This window comes from Eulemur rufifrons, chromosome 3, assembly GCF_041146395.1.
Source record: "Eulemur rufifrons isolate Redbay chromosome 3, OSU_ERuf_1, whole genome shotgun sequence".
Classification (NCBI taxonomy): Eukaryota; Metazoa; Chordata; class Mammalia; order Primates; family Lemuridae; genus Eulemur; species Eulemur rufifrons.
In genome coordinates this window covers 40566221-40591104 of record NC_090985.1, presented here as the reverse complement: position 1 = coordinate 40591104, position 24884 = coordinate 40566221, and the positions used below count along the sequence as shown (strand labels likewise).

Here is a 24884-nt window from a genome sequence, read left to right as displayed (position 1 = left end):
CTGTGTGTTTCTTCTTGCTCATGGGTAGAGCCCTTTACCTTCCCTTATTAATGGACTTACAGCATTCTGTTGAACAAAGGAGACATTTGCCTACATTATTGACCTGAGAATGAACTGCCCAAGGGTGCTCAGTGTTCTACTTATTTTCGTATCCCCAGAGCCCAGCACAGCAATTGACAAATAGTAGGGAATTAAGCAGGTGAATGAATACAGACCCATTCCCATGTACTTCAAGTTATTTTTCCATGAAAGGTGATGAGTAGCGTGATTTCTGGAGTCAGCCAGCCCTGGATTCAAATCCTAATACTATTGCTTGTGAATGAATTTAGCCAGATTACTTAATGTCTCGGTTTCCTCAATTGCTAAATGGGAGTAATATTAACTTCATAGAGCTGTGGGAAGGATTAAGTATGAAATTATGCCACATAGTAATGCAGGCACAAATAGTCATCCAATGCATGATAACTATGGTTATTGGACCAAGGGTCCAAGTTCTCTTTACAGATCCCTCTACGTCTAGCAACACGTGGCTATGAGACCAGCACCTTGGAACAGAGATTCTACTGGTGCAGAACCAATCCGCTTGAGAGGTAGACCTTCGACCTTGATCCTATTGGCACTTTGCTCAGCCTAATTGCATTCGAAGATCAGAAGGAAGACTTGAATACATCAAATGTCTAGAGAAGTGAGAAAACCCAATTGAATCAGGTAGCAATTAGGGATTTTACCCTTAGTTACATTTCATATAAGCAAGTGAATTGTTTCCTTGTCCTTCGTAATTATTAATAAATGTAACTGTTTAAATTTCCCAAATATGTTTGAATTTTACAAGTCATATGTTTCTAGGACAAGAGCCTAAACTAATTAAGCCAGTCTTTGGGAAAGTAGCTAATGGAGACATAATCCACAACTTTACTTAATATTGAGGCTTATAAATTAAACATGCAGAAGGAAAATTAACAAATTGTTTAATTTTGTCTTTCCTGTACCTTAACCAGCCAATCTTTACCCAGAACATACACACCTCTATGTGATGCATAGTCTTCTAAATATGCTATTACAAATGCATAGTCTTTTCATCAACTGCTGATTTCATCTGTGCTTAGAAAGCATTCAGTTACTATGCTAAAGGAAAGTTAAGAGGCAGCCCAGATACTTGCTAAGCTAAGCCGGCGTTCAAGGTGACCTGCCCAAGCATGTTGACATGGCCGCCCTTAACGTAAACAGCTTGGCCTGGCTGCACTGCTTAGGCTACCAAGAAAATAAACCAGGACATGAGGGTTTTTCATGCTGGAGTCTCATTTGCAAGTTTGATTTGGAATGTGCTCTTGACAAAGGTGGTTCCTCCCTGTGTTCCTATTGCTCTGGCTTGGCTCAGTGCAAGAGGGCCACGAGCAGTTTCTGGAAGTCCCCAGAGGTGTCTGAGCGAACCATGTCAGAGAGAGACTTCTGATACTTCTCTTGGAACTTTGCTTTGATCCCCGGAAGGTCCACCTGTGGGAAAGATAACAACAATGGGGACAATAACATTACAGTGTGTTCACCATAAATGGCAGGCCCACTTCAAAGCATGTTACACTGCAGTCCTTTGTTCATTTATGCCAAAATGTTGAGGTAGAGCTATTAATATTATTATTTCCATTTTGTGGATGAGAAACGAAGAGCTGAAGTCAGCTCTCCAGAGGTCGCAGAGGTGTCTGCAGGTGGATATGTTCCATCAAAACTTGATTTATGGAAACTAAAACTTGAATTTCCTGTGGTTTTTATACATTACAAAATATTTTTTCTTTTGAGTATGTTACAGTTAGTATTTGAAACTGAATCATCCTTATGTAGCAGGACTGTACAAAAACAGACAGTGGGTCTCATTTTCCCTGCAGGCCATGGTTTGCCGATCCCTGTTGATAAGGTTAACAAAATTGTCAACACAGAGATTTGAAATTAAGCATTTTCCTGCCTCATATCTTGATCAGTGAGGATATTAGTGCCAGTCAACAAAATTCAAATCAATATCAATTTGCAGGACTTATTTTGAATATAATTCATTGAAAGTTTGGGGGAAAAAAAAAAAAACCACAAAAACAAAGTCCTGAAAGTGGGAATAGGGCTCAGGAGAAAAACAAATGGAAAGATTGCTCTGCCAAAAGATCCTTACAACCCAGTAAGGGAGAACTTGCACCAGAAAAGATATAAAAGATATAATTCCAGATAGAACACTAAGAGTCTCATAAAAGAAGCAAAGAGCTCTCTTTAACCAGGAGTTTTTCTTTTCTTATTTGGTTTAGACTGTAGCTTGCACCTCAGACCTACGAAGTGTGGCTCAGGTATCTGGCTCTTTCTTCTCCTGCCCCAGTTAGAGGCTGGACTGAGAGAGAGAGAGAGATGGTGAGAACAGAAGGGGGTGGGGGGATGGTCTGAAGTGGATGCTGAGCAGGGGAAAGAGACTACAGGTGGGGATGGAGTCTGTCCCTCTCTCCCTGGGCCTGGGTGCCCTCTGCTTGGCTGCCTGCCCAGTGCTGGCAGAGGGGGTACCCCAGGGCTCTGTCCTAGTACTATGCGGCTTTGGGGATTAGGAGATCGAGCCAAACTATTAACACTATATGTAGTTGGGCCTGGAGGTTTCTGGGTAAACTGTTCGCATGATGAGATAACCCAGGGTGTGTGATCAGTTCCAAGGTGGGACAGAGCATCTTGGAATAAAACACACCATGGTCCACATGAGAGTGAGCCCGGAACCCTGACAAGCCCTCTCCCTGGGTGGATCCAATCTCCCTGGGGGTTTGCCCTGTTGCCAACCTGTCCCCTTGGAGACCCTCAGGACCTCTCTGACTTTGGCTGGGGGCTCAGGAATTGCTCAGAGACAGAGATGCAGAGAACTCAGACACCTGGAGAGATAAGGGAAGGAGAGGAGAGAAACTGTGGGAGAGCAGCAGAGAGACTGGCAAAGGGGAAGAGGGAGGAGAGGGAGAAATGCACTTTAATAGGAAAAGAAAAAGATGAGTAGTGGAGGAGGAGGAGGAGAAATTCCAGGAATAGAAATAAAAACGGAAGAACTGTCTTGTTGCGAAGTTATATTTAAAAACAGTGTCAGATGTTAAGTATTATTTGTCCAGAAGCCACGGATCAGAACTTGGGTTGGTATCTCTCCCCTTTCACTGAACATTTGTTTAAGGGGAGATGTTTGTGGTTTTCAAGCGCTTAGTTTCACTTCATTCTCCAAGGCTTCTCCTACTGCAGACGACATGCCGTGTCCCCTTTCCTTTGTGTGCCTGTCTGTGTCCCTATATCCCAAAGCACTGGCTGGGAATCTTGAGTGCTGCGCCTCAGCTTTTGGCCACTCACCCCTTCCCTTCCTTATACGCGTGATCTCAGGAGGGGCTGAAAATTGGTTCTTAGGGGGTAAAAACAAACCTTAACCTTTTTATGTATAAATCACTGATATTCATATGGTACATAAAAAGAGATATAGTATTATCTGTGGAGTTAAAATTTCTTGCGGGGGGTGGCAATTAGGGAAAATAAAGTGTCTGAAAAGGCTCCTTAGGGGACAATAATTTTTAAAAGAAAGGTTAAGAAATATTGTTTCATACTGATGTGTTTCTTGTGCAAAATCGTGCTTCTGTGGTGTGCTCAACTACATAAAGGCCTGGCTCTGGAATTAGAAAATCATTTGCTTATTGTCTCTGCAGCTGGGTGACCTCCTTGAGGTGTCTGTTTTGCTTTCCTTAAAGCGGAGCGGTGCCTAGCTGCGCTCCCTCACAACGGCCCCGCAGGGTCCCCTCCGCAACCGCCTCGAGCTCTCCGGAGCCACAGAGAACAGAAATAGAAGCAAGGATCATTATTGTATTTTTATAAAAAGAACCAAATTGAACCAGAGCACAATGTCTTCTACAAATTCTGGGAAGGCAGGGACCGTCTCTGTTTTACTTTTTCTGTAAATAGGCCCTTAACAGAAACTATTTGTCGATAACATCAGTGGTGGGAAAAAGAGAAGTTGAAGCAGACTCTTTGTCCTCGAGTGCGTCTTACCTCGGCCCTGGTCACAATGATGCGAATCAACGTCTCCTCATCTGTCCCCGCACCCTTCATGGATTTGTACAGACGCTCAGCAAAATAGCCCTCTCGGTCCCGGGCACATCTCACTGGGTGGGGCAGAGGGAAAGGGAATGTGAGGCTTTTACGCTGTTTTGAGTGACATGGAGGCTCTCTGAGTGTCACCTGGCTGCCCTGGGAACCCACTGAATGGTGAGGAAGAGGGCTGAAAGGAGCTGACTTCATGCTGTTGTGGAATGAGGTTTGGAAGATCCCTCGGTCAGGGCACCTGGGTCTTCAAGCAGAGCCGGGTTACAGCCACTGCAGATGAAGAAGACCCCTCCTGTCCCCTGAAGAGCCTCTGGAGGAGGGAGCTACGGCGTCCTCAGACTCTCCCTGCAAAGTGCATGACTCTCTCCAGCAGAAATAACTTTCCGTATCTAAGTGAAATCTCTGGTGCTGGAGCGGGGTTCTGAGGGGAAACAGACTGGCCAGCAACCTCCAGTAATAAAACTTCGTAATCTCGGAAATTTATTCGGTTGGACCGTGGCCTGCTTTCCTGTGCTAAACAACCTTCCTACCCTTTGTCCTCACTGGGTTTGTTTTGTGAGCCTCATCTCTGAATCTTTTCCAGGTTCCCCACGATCTTCTTAGTGTGCGATCTGGGACGGGGGCTTGAAAGGTTTGATCCTTTCTGAAGATCGCCTTCCTGTGGTGCTGCTATGCGCTCTTTTCTGGGCCTCCCTTGCCCGCCAGCTTTGATCTACGCACAGTTTAATGAAGCCCGGTTTCTACTCATCCACCAGGAGACAGGGTGCAGCTCCACTCCTGGGAATAGGTCATTATTCCTCTCCCTCCTCCCAGGCTCACATGGATCCACCTAGACTAACACATCACTCTTTAGGTTGTTGACGTTTCTCTAGAACACTTAGAATTGTTGGATGTTAGTGATTAATAATAAATAATAGATTCAGCATAAATGTGGAATGTGCAAGCTTAACATGTCCTGTAATGGGGCTCTCGTTTCCTAGGTGATTGCCTGTGTGATTGATGTTTAGGAGCAAGGGGAGGAGCAGGATTAGGGGAGCAGAGTGGGGGTGGTCAGTCTCCTTTTATAGGCCACACAGCAGCCACCAGAGTTTCAGTGGAAAAGAAAAGCCCATACTGAAATGTCTGATCCCTTTCTCCTAAGAACAATCCAAAGGCTGCTAGATTGGTGGTGGTGGCGGGAACCTGCGTGCTACCTTGGGAAGTAGCATGTTTGAGACTTACTGTGGTCTCCAGACAATGTGAGCTAGTAACCTCCACAAAGGCTGCCTGAAGGTGCTCTCCCGTTCAGCTCTACTTGATGCTGAAATCACTGCCTGCCTAAAGCCAGTGTGTTTCGTACCTGTGTAGGAGTCTCCTCTCTTGATGTTCTTTCTTCCTGATATTTTGGAAAGAAAACTCTCCACATTTCTACTGTATGTATTCTATGCCTGGGGAACAAGGTCTGTTGTTAGCAGCTGCAGGAATCTCTCAAAAGCTTGGGTGGGGGTGGCCAGGGAAGATGTGGGATAAACTGTGCGTGGCCAGGGGAGGGCAGGGCAGCCAGCCGTGTGCTCTGTATCTTGCTCTGCCTTGCCTTCAGAGCAGGGCTCCTTGAACATCATTGAGCACAAGATAATCGCCTGGGCAGCTTGTAAAAGTGCAGGTTCCTGGGCTCGGCTCCGTTCCTGGAGGTTCTCAATGAGTGACCTGGAGTAGGGCCCAGGAGACTGCATTACAACAGGTGATTCTGATGCAGGAGGTCCATGGACCTCACTCTGAGAACTGCTGCTCTAGAGGCTGCAAGGGGTGGGAGTCACGTGGCCCCAGCCCCTCCTCCTAGATGCTGTTATGAGTTAGGTGGGAGTGCGGTAGGAAATGCCTAGAAAATATAGTTATCATAAAGTCATGTTTTCTTTGTGTGGTTTATTCTCAAGGTCTTTTTTTTTTTTTTTTTTTTTTTTGAGACAGGGTCTTGCTCTGTCTCCGAGGCTAGAATGCAGTGGCACGATCATAGGTCACCACAGCCTTGAATTCCTGGGCTCAAGGAAGCCTCCTGCCTCCACCTCCCGAATAGCTGAGACGAGAGGCATGTACCATCACATCTGGCTAATTTTTAAATTTTTTGTAGAGATGGGGTCTCGCTATGTTGTCCACGCTGGTCTCAAACTCCTGGTTTCAAAATGATCCTCCTGCCTTGGCCTCTCAAAGCACTGGGATTATAGGCGTGAGCAACCGCACCCAGCCATCAAGGTCCTTTGCAATCACTTTTACTTTTGGAGCACAGTCAGCTCCTGCAGTTCATGGTCCCAACCCCAGGGGCTTGTCTTTTCCTTTCTCTGTATCCTCCTTGCTTTCTGTCTGTTTGTTTTTTATCTTTATCTTTAGCCTGATCTGTTGATTTGTGTGTATCCACCTTGGACTTTAAGCTCCTTAAGAGCAAGAACTGGGCCTTATTTACTTCTGATCCTCACACCTAGCACAATCCCTGGGCCCAGGCAGGTGCTGAAAAAATGTTAAATCATTGAATGGCTGTATTACCATCTTCTGACCACACTCTGGTGTTTTCCTGATTCTCTGCACTGCAAGTGCAGTACAGCAAGGGTCTGAGGCCTCAGAACCAGGCCATGTGCAGACCCCTCCATCCACTTAAGAGAGTCTTCCTTGAAGACATAAGGACAGTCATCCCACACTAGGGCTCATGTATATATCCAGGGTGTCCCACGAGTGACACTAGGGACATTTAGGCCTCCGTACATCACAGTAGAGGTCCAGCTAATTTGAATGCAAAATGAGGATGGATTAAAAAAATCAATTCCTGACATTGTTGGAAAAAAATATTCCAAAAAACCAAACAAAGGAGTTTGGCAACTGGAGCACATTTTTAACTCCCAACACTGCTTGTTTGGTTCCTCCTCTTCTGAGGGTATGTCTCTCCATTTCTTGTGCCATCTGGGATGGTGCCCTGGACTCCTTACCCAGGAGTGTGGACAATGGACAAAGCCTTCATTCCAGGTCTTGCAGAGAGGAAAAAGGAGCCTGCCAGACACAACCCTGTGCCCATCTCTCTGCTATTTCCTGCCTTCAGGCAACACCTGGAGAGGACATCCTGGGGTTTCCCTGGCACTGCCAAGATCTCATCTCCCTCTGCTCTTTCTAAACAGACCTCATTTTTTGCAAACCTTGGAGGGAACCAAATGGAAAAGGAAACCAATGAGCCATCAGGCTACCTAAAACGAAATAATGGTCCCAGGCTGTTGACAGCTGCTCTCAGGGACCCATGATCTTAGTGGAACTGTAATGGACACTGTGATATGCCACTAGATGCCCTCTTCGGGGTAGAGGCACTCATTCAAGGGTTGCCTACTGCTGTTCACAGCTGATTACCTTCCTAGGAATCTCCCTCCAAGGGAGAGAGCTGGCTTACCCAAAGTTGCAATGACTGGTTGATGTGGGGTGCAACGGCCTGGCCCCCTCACTCCACTTTGGGCATCCCGGCTTCAGAGCTACCCTGTGGGACTGGCGAACCCCTGCTGCAACCACATCACATTCACTCTCTTCCTTGCCCAATGCTGCTTAGTAGTGTTGTTCCCAAACCATTCCCCAAAAGCTTCCTTCGTGCAAACCTCTGTCTGAGTCTGGTTCCGGTCTCCCAACCTAAGACAGAGACTCTCCTAACTTTACTTTACCGAGAGTTAAATAGGCCTTCTGCAAATCTCCTGATGTTTCTTCTTCAATGGCTTCTTCCATGTCTTTACCGATGAGCTGGAGAGAAAAATCAAAGTCCAGCCGTTATTCCAGGGTTGCTTTTGGCCTTGGCACTCTTGGTTGTCACTTACAAAAAGCACTCAATGTTTCCAGATTTAGCCCGGTGGCTTCAAGGAACTCCTATCCTGACTCTTGCCTTGCAGGACTGGGGCGGTTGCCACTCGTCTGAGAGGGGGCCTCATCGCTGAGTTAGTCCAGATTTGACCGCTAATGGATTTGACCCCCGGCAATGCCACTCGCTCGGCCTCAGTTTCCTCAACTGTAAAATTAGGGAGTGGAGGAACAATTAATATATACAGTCACAACAATTTTTTTATATTTATGTAGTACTTTAGTTTCCAGTGTGTTCTTCCTTTTTCCCAGTGTTGAGGTCGCAGCAGGCTGCAGCTGTAATAATCTGATCTGCACCTTGCTCATCTCCCTTGCCTTGGGATTGGGAACTTTCAGTCACTTACAGTGTGGGTGAAATAAGTAGGGGCTGTGAACTTCATGATGAGGACTTGATCTAAAGTTCCCGAAAGGGTGGATCTGCAAGGGCGGGAAGCTGGGGGGCTGACCACATCCGAATGCCACTTTCTTCACTCTGGGGTGATTCCAAATGATCCTATATTCACCACCGGCTCACGTGTCGCTCTGCACAGCATTACACATTAAGTTTCCTTCCAAATATTTACAGAAGCCGAAGTTCTGAGTAAATTGTGACTATCCTTAACACAAATACTGCCTGGGCCAAGCTCAGGGCAGGCAAGTAAAGAGAAAGCAGAGTGCTTTGCAGAGTCTGAGGAAATGCAGTTAAGCATTAGAAATACTGAAACTTCTCTCTTAGAAATTGTCTTTTGAGGATATGACACAATTGATTCTATAAAGAATTGGGGATTTTGAATATATACCAGTGGAGTTTATGTATTATAGTTTATTTTGAAAACACAGGTAAACAAAATATGCTGTGCCATGCAAGCATAATATCGGGGGAGGAGGGTCCAGACTTAATGCTCTCGTGCTTGGTCTCCTCACCTTGTTTGCATCCCTAGAGGCCTTGGTGTGTGGCAGTGGGAACTAGATTAGAAAGAAGTGGGGCAGGGTTCGATCCTGTCCCTTCCTTAGTGGCCCCCAGCCTTTCTTGGGTTTGATGTGGGAATTGGTATTTTGGAAGCGACTGGTATCACTTTCCGAGAAACAGAGTTCTTGTTCTGTAGACTGAGATTGTACTTCAAGAGGACATTTTGTTCACACAGGTCTTGTTTACTAAAAAAAATATCCTCACATTAAACCGTTTTCTGTTTCTACTGTTGACACCATGCTAGGACAGGGTTTTTCAATTTTCTGTAGCATTTCAGCCTAGAAAATAGATAAAAGCAGAAAAGCAGAGCCACTCCAGGGGCGGGTGGCAGGCTCCTTACCCCTGCCCAGGCACCAGTGCCGTGCTCCTGCCCTCTCATGTCTCCTCCTTGAACAACTGCAGGGGGCGCTATTCACATGATACAGTGAGGTAGTATTGGCCCCTCTTTTCCCATCCGTCCTACTCCTGGTAGCTACTGAGGTGGCTCTATGGCTCATGGAACACAATCTGAAAGCAATCGACTGGCCCAAGCTAGCGGGTCTGTCCTTTGCAAGCTTTTCACTTTGGTTACAGGAACACTTCATTCTTAAGGGCTCCTTGGACAGAACCAGACTTTCTGATCTCAATACAAAAGCACATTAGGAGGGTAGATTCCAAACAAGAATCTAAGACTTGAGGTAAACAGCTAGCAGTGCCTGTAGGGAGGTTATTAGAAGAATAGGGGAGACATTCCAGTCTTTCAAAATCCATTCCCCCAAATGGACAGCACGCCACAGCAGGGCCCTTGTGCTCTTGCTTTGACGGCAGCAGTAAAGGGCTGAAGCCTCTGGTGGGGACTGAGGAGTGCGCACAGGTGTGGGGACAAGTGACAAGGATGTGACAGGGAGGCGGCAAGGCCAGCTGTAGGCATGCGTACCTGCTGCTAGTGCTGAGCCCTGTTTGGGGAACTTATTTTGGCTTTATAACTACATAAGTCTTTCACATTTGGTAAACTTAGGGACTGTAATAGCCCCGCGTGATACAGCTGTTCGGGAAGCTCTGTCGCTTGGCCTGGGGTTGCTAAGAGTGTCCGAAGGGTTAGAGGGCAAATAAACAGCAAAACCCTGAGGTCTGGGGCCAAAAATTAAAATTCAACTCTAAGCCAGGACAGCCTGTGCTGCATCTCCAGTGATCTTGCGATAGCATCTCTGTGCTTTTGGTCCGAGACATCAGAAAACCTGGGTCCTATGAGCAGGGTGAACTAAAAAATATCAACAATAAGGATTAAGATGAACGATGCTTGTGCAAGGCTTTTGGAATAGATGAGTAGATAGCATTATAGCATTTCGCAGCTGGTTTCATGTAAAGAATCATCAAACCCATAGATTATCTTACCATGCACTTGAGCTTTAACTCTGATTTTTGGCAGTGTTGGTTCACATGAGGAGACTCCTGACAATTGCTAATGTTTATTGAGTGCCTACTGCATGCCAGGTACTAATTGCTTACTTCTGTTAATTCATGTAATCCTTACTAACCCTGTGAAGTAGGTACTATTATGCCCATTTTACAGTTGGGGAAACTGAGGCACAGAGCCTCTAATAACTTGCCAAGGTCATAGAGCTAGTAGCCCTAGAGCCGACTTCTCCAATGATAACATGCATCAGAATCACCTGGAAGGCTTCTAAACACACAGATGGCAAGACCCCAAGCCCAGGGAATCTGATTCAGTAGGCCTGGGTAGGGACTGAGAACCCTCGTTTTTAACAGGTTCTAATGATACTGATGCTGCTGTTTTGGGATCAACTTTGAAATATTGGCCTAGAGAGTGTCTTTGCAGGTAGTCAGTAGTTCACACACACACACACACACACACACACACACACTCGGGTGTACCCAGAAACTCCATCTGAGGCCCCCGTCACATGGGAGAGGATCTTGGTCATGGAGAAGTCCTACCCTAGAGGCTGCTCAGCAGGCACAGAGACCAGGGGAGTGCAGGGTTGGCTGCCTTTGATGCTGCCTTTGGGCATCATATGAAAGCAGTGGGCCCTAAAGGCTTATATACAGTAATGATAAAATTCCAAAGCTTTATGGTCTTTTTATCTGCTGGCAACACATAGGAAATGCTATTTCGAGTGAGGATCGGCCAGCTCCAGCCGAGGTAGGAGCTCAGGCTGGGGAATCTTGGAGTTCTCGTCCACTTTCTGCTACCGACTTGCTGTGTGGTCCTGATGAGTTACAGATGGTCGCTTACTCAACAGCCTTTCCTTGTCCAGCAGTTGTGAGGCACAATAGCCGTTCAGCCGACGTTATGAACGTTGTGAACAGCTATTGTGAAATTGAAATGAGATACAAGGCACAGAAATGCTTTGAATGGGTGTCACTCTACACGTATAAACTAGAAGGCCCCCAAAATCTGATACTCCACTAAAGGCCTTTTGCAATAAAAGACTGCTTTTCAGGGAAGGACTTACTGCTGAGTGCCTTGAAATAGCTAACACACCTTGCTGGCTTAAACGTATCATGGATTAGAGAATAAATTATGCACATCTTTTCAGGAGCATGTCTTGGAGGTGTATCACATCTGTCTTGAGAGTGGTAGGCACTGCCAGCCCAACTGTAAACTGGAATAATAATGATACTAGCAAACATTTGTATGCTCACCACATGCTGGCTACTGTTCTGAGCCTTTATCTTATTTAACTCTTAAAGTAACTGTATGAGGGTGTGACGGTGATATTCATGGTCCCTGGTTTTACAAAAGCAGTTGGCGAGGTTTGGTCACTTGCCAGTAGCAGAACCAGGATTTGCACCTGGACCCTCTGACGCTAGAACTTTGCCCCTGAACAGGACACTTGTTTGTTTCCCCTGCCTCTCCCGTAAGGCGGCTCTCCCGCCTCGGTGCTGCATTTCGGTCTGAGCGACTCTGTTGTGGGGGCTGTCCTGTGCACCGCCTCACAGCATCCCGGCCTCTGCCCACCAGATGCCAGTAGCACTGCTCCCGCCTCCTGCCCGTCGTGACAACCCCAAACGTTTCCAGACATTATCAAATATCTCTTGTGGCAGGGGTGGAGGTACAAAATCATCCCCAGTTGAGGATTACTCTTGTAAAGGATCCCCCAGGTCCAGATCCCAGACCTTGGCTTCTTTTGGAAATAGCTCAAGACGTCTCAAAGTGAACTCTCTCGCCCCAGCACTTCACTACTCACACTCTGATAGGCTTGAAAGGTGGCTCGCAACTGCTTGTGGCTCCTCTTGGCCAGGACTTCATTGAAGGCAAGCTCATCAGTGCCCCAGCGGCCTTCCCCTGCCTTGAGGGTCAAGTGCAAACATTTTGAAAAAGACTTTTGCAAAAAGACGGAACATATAGTGCTGTGACCAGGCCTCACTTGCAGGAAATTATAAAATATGCACTGAATAGAAGTCAGATGGGTTGCCTAAGCTCTTTAAGCTTCTAACTCACAAATATACTTCACATATTTATTTATATTATTTATACCCTTCTTTGTTCCAACATGGATCTGATGTGGTTAACCCCAGAGTATAAGAATAGGAACCATTCATTTGGGCTTATGAAGACTGTTTGTATGATCTATAACTGTAGTCCCCAACCCCTGGGCTGTGGACTGGTACTGGTTCTTGGCCTGTTAGGAACTGGGCTGCACAACAGGAGGTGAGTGGCGGGCGAGCAAGCGAAGCTTCATCTGTATTTACAGCTGTTCCCCATCGCTTGCATCACCACATAAGCTCCGCCTCCTGTCAGATCAATAGCAGCGGCATTAGATTCTCATAGGAGCACGAAGCCCACTGCAAACTGTGCCTGTGGGGATCTAGGTTGTGCCCTCCTTATGAGAATCTAATGCCTGATGACCTGAGGTGGAGCTGAGCAGAGAGGTTTGACTGCACAATAAATGTAATGCGCTTGAATCATCACAAAACCACCCGTGGAAATATTGTCTTCCACGAAACCAGTCCCTGGTGTCAAAAAGGTTGGAGACAGCTGATCTATAAAGATCTAAGCATAGCTTTATTTCTTAAAGGTTATACTTGTTTCCTAAGAAATTCTCATTTGCATGAAATATACGGTTGCTGGAAATAATTCTAATAAATTTTTTAAAAAAGAATGTGCGGAGACTGGCACATCTGCACACTTACATCATACAGATCTTTGGCGTCCCGACCAGCTAGATCTTTGTCCACGTCATCTCCTTCATCACGATTAGCCTAGAAAAATTGACACACTGTTATTAACTTGGGTTCCTGCTTGACCACAGAAAGCAAAAAGAGAAAGTCCTGGAGAACAGGGTGACTGCAGCGGGGTGGCCACGCAGCAAGGTCTGCTCTTTGCTGCCATCTTTTGGGCACAACTGAAAAACAGAGCAGCTTCTGTGGCAACACTTTTTTCTTTTCTTGTAGAAACCAGTCACTCACAAACGCCACTGACTTCGGAGCAGGCTGACAGCAACCTGTGATGTCCCCTAGAGTGAGATCATTGGAAAGAAAGTAGTCTTTGTTTCAAAATATCAAATTTCACCATTCGGGGTCCTAGTGCTAAAGAACCCGAGGGTTGGTCATGGGTCTCCAACTGTGTGGTGGGCAGAATTCTAAGACGCCCAATGGCCCACGTCCTTGTATAATCCCCCCTCCCCTGAGTGCAGGTGAGACCTATGACTGTGATGAGATGTAACACCTGTGATTACATCATGTTCGCAGGCAGAGGGGATTTTTTTCACATGCAATTCAGGTTCCTAATCAACTGAGTTCAGCGAAAGGGAGACAACTTTGGGTGGGCTTGACCTAATTGGGTGAGCTCTTGAAAGTTCAGAGATGGAAGAAGTCAGAGAGCTGAGCTCCTGCTGGCCTGGAAGAAACCAAACAGCCATGTTGTGAGCTGCCCATGGGGGCCACGTGGCAGGGAGCTGCAGATGGTGTTTAGACACTGAGAGTGGTCTGTGGTTGACAGCAAGAAGACAGGGGCATCAGGCATATAGCCACAAGCAATTGAATCCACCAACACCAGCGAGTTTGGAAAAAGACCCTGAGCCTCAGGTGAGATGGCAGCAGCCGGGCCAACACCTTGATTTCAGCCTGTTGAGGCCCCGACCAAAGGACCTGGCTAACCCATACCTGGACTCCTGATCCATGGAAACTGCAAGATAATAAATCTCGCAGTTTTGAGCTGCTAAGTTTGTGGCAATTTGTTATGCAGCAAGAGAAAACCTGTTCTCTCCTGTTCTCTGCTATCAGTCTATCCACATTGGGAGAAACAAAACAGAGGAAATGCACAAAGCTCATAAAGGTGGGTGTGTCAATGAGAATACAGATGCTGTCTGTCTGGGGCCCTGGAAGACTGTGTCCTAGCAGAGCCAGTTCTGAAAGCCCTGATTTCCTGGCCAAGTTTCCTGTAGTGGTTCTTGCAGGCCTAGACCTGGGGTGAATCCTGGAAGTAAGTGCAGAGTCGTGTTGTGGGAAGGGCTCTGCTTGGGGTCAGATGGTCTGGTTCTTGCTCCTGGTCTGTGTCTTACTGATTGTGTGACTATGGGCAGGTCACCCACCCTCTTGAGGCCTAAGTTTCCTCATTGGCAAAATAAGGAGGTGATACCCAGTGAGCTAATTCATTAAGAAAAAGTGATCGTAAACTGCAAATGACTAGGTAGATTGTTATTATGGGAGAAATCCCAATGGAATAATTTCACAATAGCTGGGCTGACGGGACATTTTGAATAAAAGAAGGAAATGTTTATTTACATTGCCTTTCCCTTATGGTCCCACATTGCTGAGGATTATTTCCTAAGATCATAAAGTAGGTGAGAACTCTTTCCTCTTACCTGTAGCAGGGACACCAGAATTTTTCTAAGGTTTCCACTTGTATCATCTTTAACATCTGATTCAAAGCTCCTGTCAAATACTTTTGAGGAAGGAAAAAGGAGGGAAGAAAGCAGATTTTTTAGTTTCCCAGAGGTGTTTTGAAAGATATATACTTTATGCAAAGCCAAGACAAAAGGTCACTTACATCTTTGGTAGGCCTCTTTAATGGCGATGATTTCCTACGGAAGATAATAAAAAAAAAAAAATCAATGCTCCAACATGGAGTTAATCAATGAACAACACAGAGACATGCAGAATGAAAGGGCACAGGATGCTTTTGTGACTTCCACTTCAGATGGTCATCCCTGTGGGTCAGGGCACAGGCCTGGGGGTGTGGAGAGGCCCTCTCTGTGCAAACATCTCAAACACATAAGTAATAAATGCACACATTCTCCTTAGTTAAAAGCAGAATTATTATAGCTGAGCTAACACTTTCTCTCGCCACTTCCTTGCTCAGGTAGCCAGTGTGAGAAATTCAGTGTGTATCTTCCCAAGTATTTTTCTTTGCCTTTGTGTACATATATACGTTCTAAGGAAAATACATATTATAGAATTGGTTTGTGTATGTGGTCATGTGTTTAGGAAGTGGAACACTGTACCTATCATTCTTTGACTTATTTTTTCATTCAATAATGATGTCTTGGAGATCCAGCTATAGTTGTACATTGATAATCACCTACCGTTTTTTAAAGGGATACAAAATGTTCCATCCTATAATAAGCCACAGTTTATTTAGCCAGCCTCCTATTGATGGATGCTTAGGTTGTTTTTAGTTTCTGTCTTTCAAACAAGGCTTCATTCGGTAAAATAACTTGCTGCGTGCAGGAGCGCAAGTTTCTCTCCGGGGTGTGTACTGAGAGGAATTGCTTTATATCTCAACGTCTTGTGCTAAGCGGACCACCTCAGGAGCTGCCTCAGTTTACACTTGAACCAGCAGCATAGAAGAGCTGGCTTTTCCTTGGGTGCGATGGCTCATGCCTGTAATCCCAGCATTTTGGGAGGCTGAGGGTGGGGGGATCACTTGAGCCGTGTTGTTTGAGACCAGCTTGGGCAACAGAGTGAGACTCTGATTCTACAAAACTTAAAAAACAATTAGCTGGGCATGGTGGCGCACACTTTGTAGTCCCAGCTGCTCAGGAGGCTAAGAGGCAGGATGTTCGCTTGAGCCCAGGAATTCAGGGTTATAGTGAGCTATGATCTGCACTCCAGCCTGGGTGACAGAGTGAGACCCTGTCTCTAAAAGCAGGCTTTTCCCCACAGCATCGCCCACAAGCTGGTTAAAATGGAAGTCAGTGGGTGGCCATGGGACAAGGTGGTAGGGAACAGAGGTGAGGAGCCTTGCAGCTGTGCTCTGACGGCAGGGCGGCAGGGCGGCAGGGCGGAGGGGAAGGCCAGGTGGCAGCAGGGATGCAGACACCTGTGTTTGTGCAGCGCCCTCCCCTTCCCCCTCCCACCCACCACCAGGATCTGCCTGAACCTGGCGCCTGCTCTCCGCTGCTATTCCTTGTCTTTACCATCAGATCTATTTGATAAAAAGAAAGGCGTTGCTTGTTGGTTGATGCCAGGACCTTAAAGAAACTAGGCCAAGGTGGGAAAAGCTATGGTCAAGTAAGATTACAAAAAGAATATTAAAAATAACCTTTTCACAAAGGCCGGTGCTGACTGCCCCTGCCTGGCACTGGCTCCCTCCCTGCCCGGTGGGTGGGAGGGTTGATGCCGAGTGGGGAAGGTGTGTGACTCTCGGCCTGACCTTCCTCTGAGGCACAATCCTAACCTGAGACTCCTTGAAAGGGAGGGCTTTTATTAGCTTGTAGGAAGAAAAGAAGACCAGAGATGCTCATGAAAAGGTTTGCAGCTGTGGCTTGGATCCTGGCAGCACTTTGGGAAAAATGGCCAAGGAGAATGAGCAAGGTGGTCCGCACGTGGGGCTTCCTGTGCCATTTTGGCGTCAGAGCTGTTTTGCCTCGCTGTCTGGTCCAACCACTGCTCCTATTTCCTACTGGGAGGGCTCAAGAATGTCAGGTTTTTCTGGCAGTTTCCTTGCTGGGCTTCCCCATTCTGCCATGATGGGTGGTCCTGCAAGAGGGAGGGGGGTCTCCTCTAAATGATTTGTGGACCCTCTTTACTCTTGATGAATTCCTTGGCCCTCCTTGCTCCTGGAAACAAAGACAAATGGGCTTCCACTGGGGCCTTATAAAATGCTCTTTCAGCTCCTGCAATGGTGGCCCATGCCCAAGGGACAAGAGGAGATGCCTGCTGACAGAAGGACACAGAATCCTCCAAGGCAGTGTTGGCAGCCACTGGGGGTGTTCGCTGAGATCCCCCAGCACCACCCACCTCCCTGCCTCCTTACGGTCTTTTTTGTACTCTGTGCTCGATGACAGTCACAGCCAAGGCAGCAACACAAACATGCTTGGACTAATTGCATTATTCGTGCCGGAAGAACCACAAAGTCAGGCTGAGAAGGGTAAAGCAGAACATGCCTCCTGCACATAAAACTGTGTATCGGTTTACAAGAACAGAAGCTGGATTGACACAGCTCTTCTGAAAGGATCCATTCTGTCTAGCCAGGGGCAGCAACACCAATACTGACCTCCAGGAGACTGGAAGAGACGTCCCTCCCACAAGGGCCAAGAAGACACGTTTCTGCCCAGACACTTGCTCACCCCATGGATAGAATGGTGGGAAGCAGTTTCTGTTCTGGGGGCTGCAACCATCTCTGGTGGGTGTGTGGACGCTCCCTTGGGGACTCCGCTGGGACTGACCTTATTGGTTCTTGTGCACAGGACCTCGATGAGCATGGACTCATCCGTGCCCAGACCCTTCATAGCTTTCTGCAGCTGCCGGGCGGCGTACTCGCTGGGGAGGTCCAGAAGGGCCAAGGCTGTCTTCTCGAAGTTTCCACTCAGCTCACTCTTGAGCACCTCCTCCAGGTCCTGTAGGAAGACAGTGAGAGATGTGACTGGGAAAGGCCCAGGACAGGAGAGGGACAGGTGTCTGCTCGCACTATTGCAAGGGCTCAGGCTCGTGGCGGACCACCGCTCTCCCCCCAAGCCTGGCAGAGAGGCAGAGAGGAGCTCCCCTGCTTAGGCCTGGACACCTCAAAGATGAATCACAATGACAACAGCATTTGCAGAATGTTTTAGGGTTCAGAGAGCTTTCTCAGCAAATCTTCAAGACAGCCCTCCAAAGCTGGCAGGAGAGATCTGGGCATTCTTTCCATTTACTGAACCTCCGAAGAGGAAGGATTTGCCTCCAAACATTTGGCTAGAAAGGACTGAAATGCAGGTCTTTTATCTCTAAGGGGACCAGATAGTTTGTCATCCAAATTGGGATGCTTTTGAGCGTGAAAGGGGGCACTGTTAATAAGTACAGGAGGACGACAGGAATAAACCTGGGAAAACTGACCGCCTGTGCAGTCAGTTCAGTTATCTTGTTAAATCCTGGGAGGGACACGTGTGAGAAAGCTCAGGTAGTGGAAGGGGAAGTACATGAAATTCCCTCCGGCCCCTGTTATCACAAGTGAGCTGGCTGCCCTCCCCCACCTGTCTCCCTCCAATGAGACGGTTCAACAGGGAAAAGGTCAATGGCATGAGTCTGACTTCAGTTGTCAATGCCCCTACCTAAATGAAGACCTTCATGTAGAGGGGCAGATTGGTGGCTCATTGACCAGCTGGCATTTCAAAGACTCAAACTACAGCATAGGGTAGGCCTGGCTCCTCAGCAATGTGGCGTGGTGGCTAAGAACATAGCCACAGTGACTTTGTGACTGTGGAAATGTACTTCATTTCACCAGTTGTGAGTTTCCTTCCCTAAAAACTAGGAAGACTAATAAGACTTATCTCAAAGGGTTGTTGGGAGACTTAAATGTGACAATCCATGCAAATGCTGAGCATAGGGCCTGGCACATTTTAAATGTTCAATAAATGCGTATTATGATAATCCTATTCTTAAGGGAATTTTCCAAGAGGAGGCAAATCAACTACTTCTCAAATGAACCTCTGAGTTCTGGCCTGGGAGAAAACCCAGAAGGTTTTTGTCTGAGGTCCTGGACTCTGCAATCCCGAAAGGGAGCTGTAATCTTACACACCCACCCCTGGCAGCTGTTCCCTCTAGTGCTGCACCTGTGAGGGCAGGCCTGCGGTCAGTACTGTGTGGTGTGGATCCAGCCAGGTGGGCATTATACAGAACTGCAGAGAGGAGAAATCCCAGCTGCCGCTATTACAAGCCACAAGCATGAAAACTAATCCTCGTGTGTTTACGTTCTGTTTGGACAGAGAAGAGAAACAGGCTCCGCATATCTCTGTGCTATTCCTGGTTTTCCTGCTAACTTGCTTTGTTATCATGGGATGGTTATTCTCTTTGGAACTCAGCTGACATGGGGACTTAGATGTGATAATCCTTAACGTCTTCTAGCTTTGTGACGTTGGGATTCTAGATCATCTCTTTGGCAGTCTCAGCTCTCTGCAACACAGCTGAGAACCAGAAAGTAAGCAAATGATTGGCAGATGAAGGTGTCACAAAGTTTTGTGCTAGAACGTGCCCACCTTATTTTTAGCAGATCCCTTGGGCCCTCACTTCGAACCCATTTACTCTTATTTTAGACTAAAAATGAAGCAGCCTTATATCCGACTTTCCATATTGGTAGGGTGGATATAAACATATGACTTGGGAGGCTGCTAGAATGAGGCATGTTGACAGGGATGAAAATTCAACTTCATTTCATTCAATTAAATGCAATTGAACTGAAGATTCAGTTATTTTCATCAAAAATGACATTGACAAGCCTGATAATGAGGAGAGGAGCAGAGAAACTATTAAAGCACAGCCATCTGCGCCATTTAGTGCATAAGTGACTAGCTCCACTCGTGTCACTGGGTCCTCCAGGGTGGGCACTGGCCTTGAAGACCAGAAGACTTGGATGTGAGTCCTGGTTCTTTTTTTTTAATTAAGTATGTGATTTTACGTCAGTCATTTAGACATATGAGCTTTACTTTTCCTATCTGTAAAATGGAAACAATCATACCTATCACAGTTTCCTTTATTGGCATGTGCTGGCACTATCCTGTTTGATTCTTCCAGCAACATGAGGAGGGAGGTCAGTTGTCATCTTCATTCTATACATGAGGAGACCAAGGCCTAAGGAGATTGTTACTTGCCCAAAGTCAAGTAAGTGGAAAAACCCATCTGTCTCTCTCTCTATTTGTACATATAGTGATTGAAACAGTAAAGGTTTTATACATATGGATGAATACAGCAAAATAGTTGATATTCACTTTGCACAGTGATAGTCTTAATGATGTTAAGAAAAGATCAAGTCATGTTCATTATATATTAATAAATAAACAGGGCTGGGCTCAGTGGCTCATGCCTGTAATCCCAGCACTTTGGGAGGCCAAGGTGGGAGGACAGCTTGAGGCCAGGAATTCAAGACCAGTCTGGGCAAAATATTGAGACTCTGTCTGTCTCTACAAAAAACAAAAATAATAAAAAAATAAATTAGCTGGGTGTGGTGGTGCATAGTCCCGGCTACTAGGGAGGCTGAGGCAGGAGGATCCCTTGAGCCCAGGAGTTCCAGGTTAGAGTGAGCTATGATTGAGCCACTGCACTCCATCCTGGGCAACAGAGTGAGACCCTATCTCAAAGAAGAAGGAGACGGAGAAGAGGAAGAAAAGAAGGAGGAGGAGGAGGAGGAGGAAGAGGAGGAGGCCCAAAGCATATCTGAAGTACTCTATACGTAACAGCATCATCAGCAAAAATAATGAAAGAAAGAAAAAAATATAAACAAAGAAAAAAAAGTGTGGATGCTTGATGAAATAGAGGGTTTATTTTTTAGTTTTCTGTGACAATCACTTATGAAGAATATATCTTTCCTGAAGATGGCTAAATAAATGAAAAATTCCTGTATAAAGACCCACCTGTGGAAACTGATTTTCAAATCACTGGCCTATCTATAATATGTGGAATTAGTCCAAATTGAGTGGAAAATACGATTAAGGGCTTAATAGAAAAATGAAGTCAATTCAAAAAATAATGAGTTAAGAATATTGATTTTACGAGCTATTAACAAAACAATTTCAGTTTTTCTGAAGTCAATTAAAGTTTTTAAATGGTTATTTCAGTTTTCCTCCTGGCTGACTCAATAAAGCTTTACAGGTATTCTTGCTGCCTTGGGAGCACAGAGGAAGCAGAGAAGATCAAAGTCAAGGCTGTGCGCACACTTGCCGGGCACCCCTGGAATCACCTTGCCATACGTTGCCTTGTACTTTTGCTTTATTTGTTGCCTTTCATCGGATGTCCTGCTGGATAAGATTTCAATGATCGTTGCTTCATCAGTTCCTAAAGGGCAGGGGAAAGAAACAAAGCCACAGTGAAGAAGGAACAAGAAGGAGCTTTATTTTAGTCAGATCTGAGGAAGCCAGGACTCACAGCTCAAAGGTGGGCAGAGGCTTCCATGGAACCAAATGGACCCATGAGCTTTAATGTCTTGTGCTGAAAACTGTATTTTCACTCACTCAGATAAATATCCGTGAAGCCTCATGCTGCATGGAGCACACTGCTAGGCATGGTGGTAGAAAGAGGGGTAAGTATGGCATGTTCTTTAAGTTTATTCCTAGAGGAATGAAAACATATGTCCACACAAACCTTGTACACGAATGTTCATAGCAGCATTATTCATAATAGTCCAAAGGTGGAAACAACTCCAATGCACATCAACAGATGAATAGGTAACGAAAATGTGGGGTATCCATATAATGGAATGTTATTATATTTGGCCAGAAAAAAGTAATAAAATACTGATAAATGCTATAATAGAGATGAATCATGAAAACATTATGCGAAGTGAAAAGCCAAGCGTGGCAGACCACCTATTATATGATTCCATTCATATGAAAGTCCAGAATAGGGAAATTTGCATAGCCAGAAAGTAGACTAGTGGCTGGGGGTATGTGGGTGCCAAATGGAATGACAGCTAAAGGACAGGCTTTCTTTTTGAGGTGATGAAAATGTTCCAAAATTGACTATGGTGATGTCTGCACCTATCTGTGAAGATGCTAAAAAATGATTGAATCTCACACTTTAAATGGATGAATTATATGGCATGTGGACTATATCTCAATAAAGCTGTTTTAAAAAAATAGAAGAAAAAGTATAGCCTGTTCCTTGGCATCTGGGTACTTATAATTGAGTGGATGAGATTACGATATAGGCCCAAATTGCTACAAAATCAATCCCACCTAAATTTGTAAATCTCAGGAGAAAAGTCCTAATTGGGACCATGAAGAATGGTTGCCCCTTTAAAATCCTATTACACCCTTGAGTCATGCTCTTTCTAAAGAGTGTTTTTTTTCCTGATGCTCAAAGTAATACATGCTCGTTGCAATTTGATCAGTACTGAAAACTATAATGAATAAGAGAGAAGGGAGGAATATCCTGGTTTGAACATGGAAACAGGATTAGAAAGCTGACCCAGGTTTTGCCAGCGTGGGAATGAAAAAGACTATTCAGCCATCGAACCCTAAATTCGATTTCTTCAGACTGGATTCAAATCACAGCCGCGCCCTGTGCTGACTGGGTGACATCGGGCGAGTTCTGTGCCTTGCGGAGCCTCCGTGTTCCCACCGCTAGGATGGGAGTGACAGTACCCCAAGCTACCGTGAGAATGAAATGAGAGGGTCCAGGTGGGGCCCCCTGGTGGCGCTGAGCGTGCACTGGGAGCCCGTGGACACCAGGGGATGTGAACGTCTATGTGCCCGCACTGCTCACGTCCACGCGGGGCTCGAGCCGGGGCCACCCTTGCACAAACTGCTCACCCGGTGACGGAGCGCGCCGGGATCCGAGCATGCGCTCAGCAACCGTAGGAGCTGCAAGTCACGTCAGAGGTCATCTAGTTCAAACTCTTATTTTCAGATGGGGAAACTGAGGCACAACTCAGCGCCTCCTCTCAGTTGCTGCGTGTACCTGACTGTTGCTCAGCATTTGGATTTGTTTGGGCGTTCTCTGTGTGAAACACCTTCCTCTCTGCTCTACACCTCTCCTCCTGCTCCTTCCGCCTCTCCACCACCGTCCTCTCAGCATCCTTGATGGCCCTTCTTCCCTCAGCCGCCCTGTCAACTCCATTTCCAGTTCTCCTTTCTAGTTGCGGTCACTCTTCCTCCAGGTGACCGTCGCCCTTTTGCTGATGAATTCTAGGTCAGCGCCTCAGCCCATAATCTTTCCTTCGAGTTCAGATCTTACTCCCAGCTCTCTGTAGCTGGGATCTCCCCAGGCATTTCGACTTCCAGCGTAGCTAAAACTGAACTCTCTTGGTCTATCCTTAAATCCACTCCCCACCCTGTTCCTCCATCTCTGGGCATGGCATCACCCAAACTGGGAAATCGAAGTCACATTCGAGGGCTCACCTTCTGTCTCCCTTTTCAATGCCACCGAGCTCCATGTGTCTCACTACGAGACAACTCTTTCATCTGTCCCTCTTCCTCATTCCTATTGCTGCTGCCCAACAGGCCCCAAGTGTGTTTAGTCTCCCTGATGCTCGGCTCTGAGCGCCACAGCCCAGCCTCGGAAGCATGCATGCGCTCATTTCACATCATAATTTAAATACCTTTAGTGAATCTTCAGGACTCCTGGAATCAGATCAGAATTCCTTATGGTGGTGTTGAGACTTCCTGAGTTTGGGCTCAAGCTACTCTCTGCATGCACCGACACAAGGCTCACTCACCTCATCTCAGCCGCATTTGTCAGTAGACCAGATACTTTTATAAACCTTTGAAGGGCTAAGTTTCTGCTTCCTCTGATCTTCCGCAGCATCTGTGTATTTGTAGATGTCTAGGATTCCTGCACTGATTATGTCAGATTGCAAGTACTGACGTTCTGAGCCCGGTGCCTGGGCCCTAGGGAGTGGTCACTAACGTGTGGTGTGAGCTGTTACCGTGCCACTCCCTGCTGCCACCCCTGGTTAGTGGGTGAGCCTAGGATGTGGCTGCCACCCAGCTGAGCAGTCAGGATCCTGAAGGAACAGGGGACGGGGCTGGTGCCTTTGGATTTGTTTTGATGGAAGGATTGGGAGGAGGAAAAATCCAGGCCATAGGAGTGGGGAAGGGACCGAGGAGACCTGGCTAGACATGGGGAAGGGAAGAAAGAGGAATCCTGGCAAAAATTTGAAGTGTTTTGCCCTTGCCTTGACTCGGGCACCAGCCCTCAGAGCCATCTTTGGAAAGGCAGAGCGGGAACTTAGAAAGAGGCCTGACTGGGGGGTTGAGAGCTGCACTTTGGTCCTGGCATGGCCACCAGCTTTGTGTCCTTGAACTGATCACCTACTCTCAAGGGGTATTTCCACCCCTACAGTTCTGGGAAGATTTAGCTATTTGGTTCCAGCTGGCGAAGTAGAGAATTCTAGGATGAGCTCACTTACACACATAGCTGCAGTTAATTGCCTGCCTCATTCTGGTTTGGTTCCAGCACTGTCACTTATGTTGTCCCCCTTCCTTTCCACCTGAAGCTTCACCTCCGTCATGTGTATCTAGTTACTTACTCTGTGACATCATTATGATTTTTTTTTAAACTTCTGAGTGCCAGAAATCTCACCTCCAAGAGGATTTCTTTTTCTCGTAAATATCGCTTGCACCTGCCCCTTTCTTTCCATTCGGGCTGCACCTGTCCCCGTCAAGGGCCTCAGCATCGCAGGCCTGGATCCTGGCGGGTGGCAGGAGGACCTCCTACTTGCCTCTCAAATTCTTGTCCTCCCTACCTATCCTCTCCCAGGCCCCCTTTCCACCTACTCTGTAAATGATTTGCGGCTTCTAGAGCAAACAACATGTTCTTTCTCACCTCTGGGTCTTTGCATGGGCTGTTCCCTCTGCCTGAAGCCCATTTATCTCCAATCCTCAGCTTCACTCCCTCTCCTTGTTCAGGACCCAACTCGCCATCCTCTTCTGGACAGACAAGACACCCCTCCCTGGTGTCCCTCATGCTGCCTGTTTTTCCCCTCTCTGCCATGGCACTCCGCTAGTTCCACAGATGCAGAGTGTTTTGTTCACTGCTCAATATATATATAAAGAAGGCTCTCAATATTTATCAGATGACTTGCTAAATGTATGAGTGCTTAACCACATGCAGATATGAATGAAGGAATGGATGGGTGGGTGGA

At 46.6% G+C, this 24884-nt stretch overlaps 1 protein-coding gene across 1 annotated transcript in view; it reads right to left on the bottom strand.

Annotated features, from left to right (window-relative positions):
- Positions 1-972: 972 nt before the first annotated feature.
- The window catches only part of ANXA13 (annexin A13), a 52346-nt gene continuing 28434 nt past the window's right edge, over positions 973-24884 (bottom strand). The window contains exons 4-12 of the mRNA XM_069466016.1: positions 20982-21076; positions 17503-17673; positions 14883-14916; positions 14698-14777; positions 13025-13093; positions 12079-12180; positions 7749-7824; positions 4030-4142; positions 973-1494 (exon numbers count right to left, since the gene is read on the bottom strand). Coding sequence (XP_069322117.1) covers positions 1375-1494; positions 4030-4142; positions 7749-7824; positions 12079-12180; positions 13025-13093; positions 14698-14777; positions 14883-14916; positions 17503-17673; positions 20982-21076 — 860 coding nt within the window. The 3' untranslated portion in view covers positions 973-1374. The remainder of the gene's footprint in view (positions 1495-4029; positions 4143-7748; positions 7825-12078; positions 12181-13024; positions 13094-14697; positions 14778-14882; positions 14917-17502; positions 17674-20981; positions 21077-24884) is intronic.